The sequence below is a fragment of the Anopheles moucheti genome, chromosome 3, assembly GCF_943734755.1.
Source record: "Anopheles moucheti chromosome 3, idAnoMoucSN_F20_07, whole genome shotgun sequence".
NCBI lineage: Eukaryota > Metazoa > Arthropoda > Insecta > Diptera > Culicidae > Anopheles > Anopheles moucheti.
The window spans coordinates 20,429,104-20,443,803 of NC_069141.1; the positions used below are offsets into that span (position 1 = coordinate 20,429,104).

The following is a 14,700-nucleotide window of genomic DNA, read 5'->3' on the forward strand; positions in this document are numbered from 1 at the left end:
AAATAAGTAACTAATAACGCTCCTAACGTTTCAACAACACCGTTTCCATTTTTACGCTCCATCCATCTGCAATCCTGTGCCTTTCCTTTCTTGCTAATAGTACGCCATCGTTAACATAAAGACTACTAACCACCATTTTGTTTGATTTGTTCGTTATCTGCAAATCAAAAATCATTTCTCCATCGTACCGTTTTCCCGACGGCCGATGATTCGTACAATGCACGAAACCACGTACAGCCCCAATAAAAGAAAATAATATTCATTACAATACCGTATGTTTTTTTTTCAATAATATTATTAATAGCAGCGCAATTATAATAACTCGATCCAGCAATAATAAACCAGCGTGTAACGTATCTTTATTTTCTTGTATATTATCCGCCGTAAAGGAAACTAGAGAAAACAATAAAATATAGAAAAGGAGCACTTGTTGTTTTTTTTTCTTGTCTTGCTAATCGTTAATGCCTACCAATTGTTTTGTTGCTGTGCCATTATTGAAGTGGTGTAAAGTGTAAGCAAAAGAAATTCCTTACCTAATGAGGATGTGCAGCTTTACATACACGGATAAACCAACCACTTCGCACAAACAAACTTCACACCAATAATTCACACCACAATCCCGTTCGCGGAGCCCTTTCCACCGGGCCCTTGCACGCTAAAATCTACCAAATGCCATTGTTTTGATTTAAAATTTAGAATTCACATCCTTCCTTCCGTGGGGCCCGTTTTCGAGTTTTCAAATCAATAAAAACAATCTAACTACGAGTGTGTAAGAAACTAATGTCTAGCAGCTTTTTTCCCCTATTTCTTAGTGTTTCCTAGCCTTTTGCGCAATATTCAACAAACATTTCCCTTTTAGACCGCGGTGTGGTGCCGTTTAAAGGGGTTCTTCATAACCGCCAGAGGGTTCGTATTGCCTTACCCTACAGCGATCGCGTGATAAATATTTGTGCTAATGTATTGTTCGCTTGTTGCACTTGCTTGGCCATTTGCAACACACTGTTTATATGTTGAATTTCCCCGAATTCAAGAACACACACTGTTCGGGAGTAACGCAACGTACTGGACATCTATCGCTAACCATTCGCTACTTCTCCCATGGACGGAACTGGTACACGATCAGCATGATTTACGATGTTCGGTCGAGTGCAGGGAAAAATCTCCAACCCTCCGTAACGTTGAGTGTTTTACTGCTGAGCATGATCCAGCAAAAAACCGGGAGAGCCAGCCACCTTACTTCACACGAATCGTGCGCTGCTTATTCATGTTGGTCAGCATGAGGGAAATGTAGGACGTGAGCAGATCGTCCATCTTGTAGCCGAGGGAAGTTTCGCACAGCAGCTTCGAGCCGCGCACCAAGTTACCGATCGTCATGTGGAAGTACGTGTTACCGGATGACCAGTTCGAGATGCGCGTGAACGGGTGCGTCACCAGAATGTCCTGCGCGAATAGTTACATGCGTGATTAGTTATTTACATTCAAACGCAACAGGACTGAGCTTTAGCCTACCTTAGACGTGGGATGAATTAAGCTAACACCGTGCTTGTTGATTGCGATCAGCAACATTTCCGGATAGTTGGGTTCGGTTGTCTGTTTCACCTCGAAGAATGCCGAACCAAACGTTGGCCATCTGAATCAAAACATAGCAACAAAGCGTTAGTGATGTAAAGTTCTTGGAAAATCCCTATACTTCCTTACCTGTACACGATCTTAAGGAATGTAATTTTGGCATCCTCCGGCGACATGCCGGCATCTTGATTGTACGCAGCCACAATCGATCGTTTCCAGTCGTTCACATTCTGCAGCTTGATCAAGTCGGACGGTATTAGCTCCCGAAGCATTTGCCTACAATCAAACAAATCACACGATTTCCTTCAATTTCCAACACACTAGGAAGATAATGACCAGCATTGTAACTTACGGTATTGCCTGCAACTCCTGTTTACTTTCGCCGAACCGCACACGGTACACGAGCGCGGCGAGCTTGATCGCTTCCTCCTTTGAGCATTTGTGGTAGCCGCGCAACAACTTCGGCAGCTCCTGATGGTAGTGGAAGATCAGATCGGCATTCTTGTCCTTCCCGGGTACCGTGTTCGTCCAGAGCTTCTTCATGAAGAACACCTGGTACGTGAACTGCGGGTTCGAACCGTCCCGTGTCGGCCGTGCCTTCTTGATCCAGTCCGTCAGATGGCGCACAAAGTCGAAGAAGAAGTCTCCCTCTGGCACTGAGATTACCTTGTCGGCGATCTTCACGAACAGGCTGAAACCCTCGCTGGAGCGCAGATTTAACCGCTGCGAGATGTTGTGACAGAAGTCCTTGGCGCGCGTCGACGAATCCACCTCGAACGCTTCGTCCGTGTCGTCCGGGAAGTACACCTTGTGGAAGATCTGTGTCGTCTTGTGCTGGATCGCTTCGACCTCCACCTGGTGCGGCGGGTACTTGCGCTGTCCGTTGCGGATCGTCTTCTGCAGCCGGTGCAGCGAGTCCTGCGATATCGGATGGCGCCGGGTGCGCAGGAACAGCGTCAGCTCCTTCAGCAGCTGCTGGCTGCACGCGAACAAACCGGTCGAAAGCCACATCAGCTCCCAGCCGCGCTCCTCCGACAGCCGGTTCCGGTTGTCCGTCAGCTGCTTCATCAGCTGACAGTAGATCTCATCGCGCAGTATCTCGTGCTTGAGCGGCCCGTCGAAGATGTGATCGGTGATTTCGTTGCCGATGCGTGGCCGCTTCGATGGCAGATCTCCCATGTACTTCATGATGGCAATGAACGCTAGGCAGGACTCCTCCGCCAGTTCCTCCTTGGCGAGCAGCTTCTTGAGCAGTGGTTGCTTCAGTGGTTCCCGTGAGTAGCGCCACAGTTCGTCCCCACCGCGGCCTTTGGAGCTGAGTGTGCTGAGTGCTTTCGACATGGTCCGCTTCGGTGGTGGCCGGAAGTGATCGAGCGAGTACTCGGCCAAATTGTGTGGTCGGTCCCGCCCCTCGGTGCTACCGTTTGAGTGAACCGAGTTTAGGCGCTTACCGTGATGGGCATCCTCAACGCTGAACAGTGCGAGAATGTCCGGTGGAGGTTTTGTGAGCGTGGGCAACACGTATACGATTTCTGCTGGGAAGTCTCCTCGCTCTTGCGTTCGTTCACAGCAACCTACAAGTGGCGACCGTTAGAAGAAGACTTACAGGCTTTTATCCATTACTAATCTGACTTACCTATACACCATCCTGAATTCAACACCGTCTCCCCGGTGCTTTCGTCCTCGAGTATAATCAGATCACCCTTCAGGAACGACAAGAAGCTGGTTCCTTCTCCCGGTGCCTTATAGTCTTGCAATGCTATCACAAACTTTGAGCTGTTGTTTGAAAAAGAATAATGCAAGAACGTTGTAGAATCCGTTCATTATCACACAGGTCAGACAACGTACCGTTTCTTTAATCCCTCTAGGAAATACACCACAAGATCCCGTATATCTTCCGCGTTCGGGCTCTGGAAGGTGAACTCCTCGTTTCGTACCGTCGACAGGGAGAACGTTTGCGTAAACACCTTGTTCGTCTTTTGACTCGATACGGCCGTTATTTCTGGGAAGGACAACTCCAACAGCACCTGTTCCTGATCGTCAACCACATAGACACCTGTCCAGTTGACTGCAATAATAACGTCGTTCTTCGGTAGATTTGGACCAGAGTTCCTAAAACGACACAAAACGTTCACGAATTCACGCCCCCAAGTAAACATCTTCATCGAGGAAGACAACCCACCTGTATGCTTCGTAAAAGCGCGAAAATAGCAGTGGCCATTTATACTTCGCATAGCTCACGACGTCCTCCTTCACCTTCAGGGCGGCCGCTTTCTCCTTCAGATAGTAACTCTTCTTGTACGCCGTCAGTACAAGCGCTGCCCAGCGATCGATCGCCTTCTCGATTCCGGTGAGACAGTAGTCGGGTATAAAGTTGGGCAGCAGCGTGTACAACCGATCCATCGACATGTCCGTGCTGTACTCGATGTAGTACTGCTGGGCGGCAATCATCGCCAAATCTTCCTCCTTGTCGCACCGATACTCGCCGAACTTAACGCCCCGAACCACCTGCTGGTAGATCAGGTTCGTTGCCACCTGATCCTCGATCGGGTTATGCCAGGGTGCGAATATTTCCTTGCGGAAGAACAACCGCCACGGTGCGTTCCGTTCCTGTGCGCCCTGCTCCTTCGCGTACTGTTCGCACTGTGAAATGGCATCCATTACGTGGTCTCCGCCACTGCCGAGCGAGGACACCTTGTCGAACAAGGCGATGTATAGCGAAAAGCCAAACTGATCCTTTAGCGTGATCTTGTCCGATAGCTGATTGCACAATTCCCGTGCGGTTGTAGCCGAGTCCGCTAGTAACGTCTTCGTGTTGCCGTCCATGAACGTGATCGGTAGCATGATCGGTTTCTTTGACTTCGTTGCCTGCAATTCCAGCCACGACGGAGGTTGATTGCGCGTACCATTGTTAAACGTTCGCTTCAAGCGTTCCTCACAGTAAGGCGCATACCCGGGAGGTCCCTCGCGAATGAACGACCGCAGATAGTTGACGAACTTTTCCGACGGCGCAAAGCATCCCACGCACAGGGAAAGCAAGATCCAGCCACGGGCGTGCGATGACTTGGACGGGTTGTTCGTTAGCTGTTTGCAGATCTGGCAGTAAATCTCATCACGCAACTCCGCCCGCAGTATACCGTGGCCGATGATGAAATGCAGCTTTTCCAAGTTCGAAGTTGGACGCGACTCCAACCACGATTGGTAGCTATCGGCCGTGTACTCCTCGTCCTGCAGCCGACGGCGCACATCTTCACCCAGCTTGTTCTTGCGCTTGAGCGTTAACGATACCAGCTTGTGGCGGATGGAGCGAGGTTTCTGCTTGAGGAACGCTTCCGGATCAAGGCCCATCATCTGCGCCTCCTGGAACTCCTTGCTGCGGATAAAGTTACGCCCGAGCGTTGCCGTCACCTTCGACATCACGGACGTATTGTCGCGGTCCATCGTGTGATAGCGGGGCTCGGGCAGATCCCCGGTAAAGCGCAAGATTGTGATCCACAGTGCCTGTGCTGCTAGCTGATCGCCTTGCGTGTGCAGCGGCAGAAGCGGATGTTTGAGCGGTTTCCTTGAGTAGTAGTGCGTTATGTTGCCCTGGAAGTAGGTGGCAGCGAACTTCTGGAACTTGAACTCGGACAGATCTTCCTCGTCCTCCGAGATGGTGTGTATCGGACCGATGATGTCGTCGTGACTACCCGCATTTACCGGCAGATCGTTAAACACGGACGTTTCTCGGCCACCGTGGGGCGTCGGTGCTTCGCTGCTCGAGTCGGGCAGGAAGTCGAACATCGCCTCCACCAGCTTACTATCGTCCACCGGTTCATCCGCCTTCCGGGCCGCATCGTTGATGATGTTCTTCTTCACCTCCACCCGCCGTCTTTCTTCCAGCTCAATCTCCATCTCCTTCCGCTCGATCTCGTTCAGCCGGTCGCGGTAGTGCTGTTCGGCGATTTCCTTCGCGCGCTTATTGCCCTGATGTTTAAGCTCTTCCTCCTCCATGCGCCGCAAGCGTAATGCCTCGTGGTGACGCCGGTACTCCAGCTTCAGCTTGTGGTACCGCTTCATGGCAATCATTCGCCGCACGTGTGACTGGATTTTAATTACCGCCCACATCTTGTGTCCGTACTCACGCCTCACCAGATACCCTCGGATGCGTGCCTGCAGTCGCACGATATGTCCCCGAAGGTGTCGGAACCGGTGGCTGAGGACACGGGATCGTATCAACGCCTGCAACCGCATGTACCCGATGCGCATCTTCTTGTAGCGTTGCCGTTGAGCGTATCCCTTCCAGTACTTCTGGATTGTAATGGCTGCCTGTCGCATGCGCAGGAACCGACGCCTGTACACCCAGCCACGGATCGATCGCTGCAGGATGAGGATTTTGCGCGTTAACACCCGGTCCCGTTCCTGCTCCAGGAACAGGTCGTGTGCATCCTTGAGGAACACTTTCGTGTGTCCCAGCTGGTAGTCGGACCGTCCGAGCACCGTCGCACAAATCTTCGACGTAGCCATCCGACAGTCGGTCCGATGTGCTGGCGGTATCCCGTTGATCAGGAACCGGTACCGCTCGACAAAGTCGCGGAAGTTGTGTCGAATCGGGTATCCAGCCCGCCGGATACGGATCGTTTCCATCATGCCCGAATAACGCAGCTGCCGGCAGCAGAGTGCCCGATCGAACATCATCGGCTTCTTTAGCTCATTCGGCTTGATGCACCGGATGAAGAACGGCTGACACTGGCTGAGCGTTTTCATCAGCGAGTCGAGACTCTTCTTGAACTGCGTGGAGAGTGTCGGTGTACGCTTGCGCGTTTCCGCCCCCATCCCAATGTCCTCGGCAAACACCAGCTGCAGGAATTTGTTGGTCGAGCTCGAAATTAGCTGCAGCAGATCGGCACTGAACGTGTCGCGATTCTTCTCCAGGAATCCGCGCGTATCGTAAAACACCACACCGGCGAAATGATTTAACCCGAAGCTGGTGTTAATGTCGGACTTGGGCTTCAGGTAATTCCGATGCGTGCCGTGCGTCTTATGCAGCTTCGCCAGCATCGTCTGATCCGTACCCTTCGGAAATTTGCTCTCCTCATCGATCAGTGCCATAATGTTGAGCTGCTTTATAGCAATCAGATCGAGCGCATCCTGATTGTCCACAAACTCGATGTGCTGCCAGTTGATGCTTTCGTGGTTGTACTCCTCCTGCTCGAGCTTGAAGATGTGCTGCACGAAGAATTGCTGCAGGTTTTCGTTCGCAAAGTTGATGCAAAACTGCTCGAAGCTGTTGTGGTCGAAGTTTTCGAAGCCGAAGATATCCAACACACCGATGGCACTGCGTGTCGATGACTTCGGTTTGTAGATGGCCTGGTTGATCTTCTTCACGATCAGCACAAACAGTCGCCCGTAGATACCCTTCACGAATGCGTCCCGCACGTCCATCGACTGGTCGCGGGACAGCGTCGAGACGACCGTTTCACCGTGCGCGAACAGTGTTTTGCGCGTCAGTGCGTCGATGAACGGTTGCAGGGGCACCTCGAGCAAGTTCGCCACCCGCTCCACGTTGATGTGCTCGGGAATTTCCGTCGCGTCCAGATTGTCGATCACGGTCGCGTTGTACTTGATGTTGCCCGTATGCAGCAGGGCCGCGAGCAGCTTCAAGATTTCCCATATCTCGTGATCCGAAAAGCATAGCACCTTCATAGCCGACCGGATATCTGCAAACTCGGCCGCATCGTTGCGGCCATCGCACCGTATACAGCCGCCCCCGGTTAGGTAGCGATAGTCAGCCGCCTGTCCAAGATCCAACCGGCGCTTTTCCTCCGGCGAGAGACCGGCGAGCAGACAGTAGAATATGTGGTAGTTCCGTTCGTCCGCATTTTGCGACACGATGCGCGACTTCTCCAACAGGTACTGCTCGATCTTAGCACCCTCGATCACACCCGCACTGTTGAAGTGGATGTCTATGTACTTGCCGAAGCGGGACGAATTGTCATTGCGGACCGTTTTCGCATTACCGAACGCTTCCAGGATCGGATTCGCTTCGAGGATCTGCTGCTCTATCCACGAGTGTTTGCCACTGATCGCGGCCAGGTACTGCAGGATCAGCTTTGTACTCTCCGTCTTTCCGGCGCCCGATTCACCCGAAATGACGATGCACTGATCCTGCCCATACCGACGCATATGTGCGTACGAGTTGTCACCGATGGCGAATATGTGCGGTGGCAATTCACCGATCTTGCGCTCCTTGTACAGCTTGATCTGGTCGGCGGTGTAGATGGGCAGTATCTGGTACGGATTGACAGCGACCAGAATGGACCCGGTGTACGTCTAAAAAGGAGGGAAAGGTTAGCATATTACCGACACATGTTGGAGAGGACACTTTATGCAACACTCACATAGATCAGGTTTTCGTTGTATCGGATGAGCAGGTTTCTCAAAATGCCAGCCTCGTGCAGGTCGCCCAACGAAATCATATCCTCGACGCCCTGCACCGAGGAGGCATGCATCGCCTTGATGCGTCGCTCCGGGGTCAGCCATTGTTCGTTGCCGTCGTCGTCTCGCACCTGAATCCGGCGACCTTCCGCTGAGATTACACGAGCCCCGATCGCTACATCGAACTCTCGTCCGGACACGGGCTCGATCCAAATATAATCACCCTAAAAATAAGAGGCAATCGTTAATAAACCGAACTATTTATTAGTGGTTTGTTTGCAGATAACCCATGTCCGTTGTCACAATCCTGACAGATATGTGAAAGTCGACATAGTTGACATTGGATTTCATGGTGATCGCAAGCAACTTTCAAGCCTTCCGACGGTATTTTTAAAAGCATTCCCTTTTTATTTGTTTAAAGTGGCCCATCAATCATCACTTCTAACGATATCAACGTGGTACCGTCGTGGGAAAGCAGATCAATTTCATTTCGGTTCAACTGTAGCGTGTTCCATTCCTTCCCCGGACAAACGATCCCCGGAAATTCCGAACTGGAGCTCGTCAATTCACACATCTTCACCATGGATCGCCGTTGGTGGCGCAACAGCATATCAGTAATGGAAAGATAGCCCAGCAACTGCCCACCAGTGCCTATCGTAAGCAACCAGAACACTATAGATACATTTTTCTCTTCATCGTGATCTGCTTCTTTGACACTTTCCTGCCCATTCAAACGCGACGTCCGGCAACCCATCACTAGCACGGGCAGATAATATTTCAGCGAGTTGTGACATTGCGGAAGGAATTGATTTTCCACCGCGTAACCTTGCATCACAGGACGATTATCCGACCCGCAAGGTGCTCGTCCACCGTAAGCCAACACACCAAGACAGTACGGGGTGTTCAAGGGGAAGACACTTTCCTCGAAATGAAACAGCATCGTTTCGCGATCTTCGATTGAGATGCAGATAAGGTTCGAATGGTCCCGCAGGAAGTGCTGCAGAAAGTTCGAAGCCATCAGAGATTGATCGCAGTCCGGCATTGGACATTGGGCGGGAGTAGCTGAGTTCGATTTAATCAGACTGGTGCAGGACTGGTTCTTTTTCGAGTTCGAAGACGTTAGAGGGTGCTTTAAACGTTGCATCGTTGAAGTTGAAGAAATATTTCTTGGTAAGTGGCTTGGCTCAATGCGGTTTAAACTCTTTTTCGAGCAACAGATTTCTGACAGTTTGATCCAAAGATAACTGCAAACATGGTTACTTTGATGGCATCATTTCAAGGTCGTGTTAAACACGAGGAAAATGCATACAATAAAGATGCACCACGGGGAAACCCCTATTTCGCTGCAGCAGCGTAAAAAGGTCTCCACAATCGTATTAAGTAACCGGATACGCTAATCAATCCAACAACCGCATGCACTCAATTTCCTAGCCCCAGTCATCCACTGCGAAAAAAAATGCTGTACGCATGTGTGCAATTCCTTTCCTCAACAGCACAATCGCGCAAAGTATTTTACACCCATTTTTTTTTTCTCGCAGTTCCTACACGCCCTCACACAGTCCAATTGCCGGCGCAAGTGCCGTGGTGAGTTTTGTGGTGGCAATTTTCAATTCGATTCCTGCTCTTACCTGCTCAAAGCATTGGTAGTTATTTCTTTTCGCCTTCGGGAAAACTGAAGCCTCCCCCTCGCCGGAAAACGCACGGAAACGCAAACGCCAACGCGATCGAACGCATGAGCGATGAGAGACGCGATCGAGGAAAAGTCGAGCTCACGTGCACGTTGCCGTTAATTAATGATGAATATAGAAGGTCTCGCCGCTCGCACTCCCAGCTCCCACCGCTGGAGCCGTAACCACAGCTAGTGCCATCGGTAAAACACTCGACGTGCCGAGGCTTCCACAGCGAAAAGGGGTGTATCTTCGTGCGATAGGCACCCGTGCCAAGTGGAGTTAACCGTCTGCTAGGTACAACCTTCCAACAAGAGTCACACACTAGTACCTAGTCTTGGTCCGACCAAAAAAAAAAATGCTGCTTCGTTCGCAAACTGGCAATACACGGTGGAAGTGTTTCCTCATGCGTTTAATTTATGACTGTTGCAGCAGCAAAAAAAAACAGAGCTACTGAAAAACGGCCAACATGATATATTGAGCAAAATAGCGCATGGAGGAAGAAAAACAGTCGACGGGAAAAGCCAAACAGGCACACGGCTAAGAAGTCACCTCACAGTGCCACAATAAATACAGTGAGGGAAATATTTTTGCAAATCAGATCAATACAAAGTTAATGTTTTTTTTACAAACAAAATGCTTCTGCCAACCTTTAAGTGGCCTACAGCACTAATAGCACAACAACTAAACAACCCAATTACACGGAAAGTGAAGCACCGCTAGGTTTTGCCCTAAAGCAGGGATGAAGCAACAACACCGAACCAAAAGCCGAGTTCTTAATCGATTTTTGATTGTGACTATCCACGAGCGCTCTGTGAATGAGGTTATGGCTGATTTCGCTTTCATACAACAACAACCCCGAAACAAACGGAATATTTGCCCTTTTTTACGTTAGTAAAGTTAGTGAAGATGATTTATGGTGAGAGCTTCCACAACCATACGGTTCCATAGTTTGGCGAATGGTCGTAGAGTTGGTTCCGGTGGACAGAAAACTACCCTTAAATGAAATTCTGCCCAAATAACCTACCGCTCGTTAATGGCCGAGAGATGGAAAGCGGTAATTGAAATAATCACTTGCCATTACAGAAGCCATACATGTAGGTTTTTCCTCTTATACTTAGTACCAATTAAACTTCTTACTGTAAAACATTTGCAAAGTTTGAGGAGTAAGAAAATTCAACAATATCACTAAAACACAGTTAACAAATAAGGGAAGATTGTTGTTACACTGACAGACTAGCCACATGCTAGGAACATCTTTCCACTACATTCCTTATCCACTGTGTATCTGTATCTGTACATGCATTCCAAAATGGCATTTCTTTATCATAAATACCTCATCAATCATGTGAGATTTCTAGCGCTCGGGAACCGATGGTAACGGATGGCTTTCGTGCGTTCCACTACAAATTCCAACCATCTATCAAGACAAGAAAGACAAGAAAAAAGGCAAATATTCTGATATCTAACTGTACTGTTGATTTATTACTATTTCAGTTCAAATGATAACGATTTGAAATAACAATTTGTATTTAATGTTTACTCGTGTTATTTTTTGCTTTTCCATAGTCGTCTGAATGTGGGCCATCTTAAAATCAGTTCATAAACATTTGCACAACTTCGCTTGCGACACAAATATTTATCCCGTGTCAGCAAACATTTCCCATCGCCCATCGAATGAACAAACAAATGGACAGTGTGTTCCCACCTGTCTGTTGTGCATCCGAGCTTGTAAATTTATACTACACTTGTAAAAACACCGCCCCTTTTTCCCTTCGATCGAATAAATATATTGATCGGCGTTGTATATCGGCGACAACCTATATTCAAAACATTGTGTTTTAATCAGCCGCTCGCTCTTCTGGGAAGGGTTTTGCTAACAATGCAACAGTGTAGATACAACACGAACGTGTACATCCCTTCACCTGCGGCACGGCAAGCACACTTACCCGTGTAACGATAACCATTTTGACGCCACATTGACTTCTGGTTTAATCTGGAATTAATAGAAAAGAGAGAAGAAAAATACAACATTAAACCACCATTGAACATCGAGGAAAAGCGGTTTTCATTACATTGTTCTGGAAAATGGAAAATAAGAGCCACACGGCCATTCCGAAACACACAGACACTACTCATTTCCGGTTGATGCATACGGCGAGGAACGCCTGAGACTGAGAGAGGGAAAACAACTACGACGCTGAGATTGTTTCAACGCCATAATGATGAAGGGATTGATGATGCAGCAGTACGAATGTGAAGTTTCATGTGAGCGATTTTAATACGAAACAGCTTCGAGACTCCCAGCCGCGAGGTTTTCGGAAGGCTCATCTTGCTCAATCCAGCACAGAAAAAATGCTGAATCAGAAAGCAACACTGCCGAACGCAACCGTACGGAAAACGAAAGATTTGTTTACTAAGCGACGAACCTTCATTGTTGGGGCAAGATGCGACAAAGGTTCGAGCATTGGTAAGATTTACGATGAAGGGTACGCGTAAGATGCAACAGGTGAAAAGATGTGTTTCTCAGTTCCGTAAAGTGTTAGCTGTTTAAATGTATGTGAACGCTTTCCGCTGCTGGTTGGAAAATGGAACGGAAGCGAAGTTTACAATGACACATGCGATAGAAACAACAATGAGACAGCGATTCGAACATTTGTGATGTCTATGCAATTTGCTTTTGCTGCAAGAAGTAGTTTACCTAAACTATTCGTACTTTGTACTTGGTTTGTACTGTACTATTTGACAATATTTAAACAATTTTAGTACAATTAATACAACAGTTTAGACATTAAAGCGACCTTGAAATAAAAATGAGGGTTTTTTGACGACAATCTCTTCAAATAACTTGTGGTTCAATAAAAACATTTCCATGTAAATAATTGCTAATAATAAGAAAAATAACACAATTTTAGACTTATATTATCAAAAAAGAAATAAAATAAGACTAATAATAAAAAGGGAAAAAATCTATTGAGAATAAACGCAAAAAGTGCATTAAAACAAGTAAAAACTAGAACCCTAAAACATATCTACAAACAAATCATTGAAATCATGTGTACTAATACTAAAAACCCTTAACAAATTTACAGAATCTTGTTTTATTCTGGAATAGGATTATAGCTTTCATAAAATTTTTGAATTCCGAAATGAAAGCCACTTTACATGTTCAAACTATTCTGCAGTGGCGTTCCTGGTACCATTTTCACCCACCTACCCCAAAACCGCGAGATTATGATCGCATAAAGCCGGATCAAATTCAACAACTCGCCCTGAAGATCGCAATTTACCGTCCAAAGGCACAAAATGGCTATTTAGCTCGCATGACATCTCATTTGTAAGGGGGTAAATAAAATCACAAAAACAACATCCAAAACCTGTTCCCCGGACAGTGGAGAGTTCTTACGAACGATATAAAAAAAATAAACCCCATCAGCCCTACATAAAAAGACTGGTCTTGCCCTCCCATCCACGGGGCAGGATTCGACCTCATTTTTGTTGCTCCCCGTACTTCCCTGCTTCGGAACGGTGGCCGGACAGTTTTACGGATGCGAACTCGGAAAGAATTCGATGGTAAAAACACAACCCGAGCCCTCGGGCAAAAAGTCGTAATGTGATAACGTACAGTCTTCGGATTACAAGTACCGCTACTCGCGATCGAACAGCGATCTTCCATGCTGCCCATGTGGTAACAGAATGCTACTCACACATGCACACACCGGTACGAGGTGGTTGGAAGCTTTCAATGGTCAGTTAGCGAAATTATGTAGCCAGAGCAGCTGAGAATTTATGCCACGAGGAGGCACCGGGCTGGCCAGCTTCGGTGCCGTGTGCGTGTGGTGGTGTTTACGCAGCGAGGTTGCATGTATTGCAGAGTTCAGTGAAACTTTGGATGGTAAGATAGAGGAAGGCAGCTTTGTTATTCTTAATGATTTTTCATATTCATTTGCACTTTTTGTTTGCCCTCGACTAGTTAAAAATCCATTAAAAACACTCCTTCATATTGCTAAAAACATCGTCCCAAAATGGTGCTCATAAATTGTTACGCAAAAGAATGGATCGAGTTTGGGTAGCTGAACTAACGCAAGATAATACCCAGAGCGCGTAAAAGCAACGTCTCATGATGGTACACATGGCACGTAAAATGATGAACGGAGCGTACGGTCAACCGAAAACAGCTCCCCCCGCGATCGCAATCATCGTGGTGATGACGTTGATCATTTTCTTCCAATCCCAAGTCCACTCGGTCAAGTCCAACCGGGCACCAGAACCGGCTTAGCCGAACGGATCCAGTTCTTCGCCCGGTACGCTTTCCACAGAGGTTCGCTGCCTGGTGTATGCTTCCCTCGCGTGTATGCGTGTATGGTGCTAAACGTCACGCTAGCTTATTTTCACCACGGCCTACCAAGCTGCTCCACAACGGGAGAAAGGAAGCGAAGAAACGAATAACAAAAAAAAACACACAAACACATACACAATCGCCGACACCAATGGTCAAGACCAACGTGTCCACGTTGGCGAAAGATGGAGAGATGGATTTTTCCCACTGGTCGCAGTTTCAGAGCCGGATGGGGCTTAGACCGGTACGAGATTTGTGATAGCGATTGATTATAGGTACGAATAATCGCATTGTATTCATTGCAAAACGGTGCCATTGAACATAGTGCGTGCTTTAAAATTGTTTATTATTTATTTTAAATTTAGAAATATATTTAAACAAAAAATGTTAGGGTAGCTAGTTGCTTTCAAAGATACATAATCCTTTGAGCTTAATTCTTCGAAGGACCTTAGCAATTTATTAAATTATTTTCACCTTTTCCTAAAATGTCAAATAAGTTATAAGTGATTCGTAATTTAATTTTTTTTATAGATTATTATTTCATTGTATGATAATTGATTTTCCAGATTTTGTTAACAAACAATTTAGTAAATTTTCTTTTACCGGGGCGCCATGTTGTGTGGTTCAAAAATGCTAAATAATTGTACTAAGCGTAAAACCAAGAGATTGAATATCATTCTCATTCATTCAATTATACCACACATTGCT

At 47.5% G+C, this 14,700-nt stretch overlaps 1 protein-coding gene across 1 annotated transcript; it reads right to left on the reverse strand.

Annotated features, from left to right (window-relative positions):
* Positions 1-946: 946 nt before the first annotated feature.
* LOC128300202 (myosin-VIIa) lies at positions 947-11,620 on the reverse strand. Its single transcript, XM_053036185.1, has 9 exons — positions 11,603-11,620; positions 7,950-8,210; positions 3,752-7,881; positions 3,418-3,681; positions 3,206-3,345; positions 1,922-3,143; positions 1,699-1,845; positions 1,510-1,630; positions 947-1,440 (listed from the first exon to the last, which is right to left on the reverse strand). The coding sequence occupies exons 1-9, from the start codon at positions 11,618-11,620 to the stop codon at positions 1,234-1,236; spliced, it is 6,510 nt and encodes a 2,169-aa protein (XP_052892145.1). The 3' UTR covers positions 947-1,233.
* Positions 11,621-14,700: the final 3,080 nt, after the last annotated feature.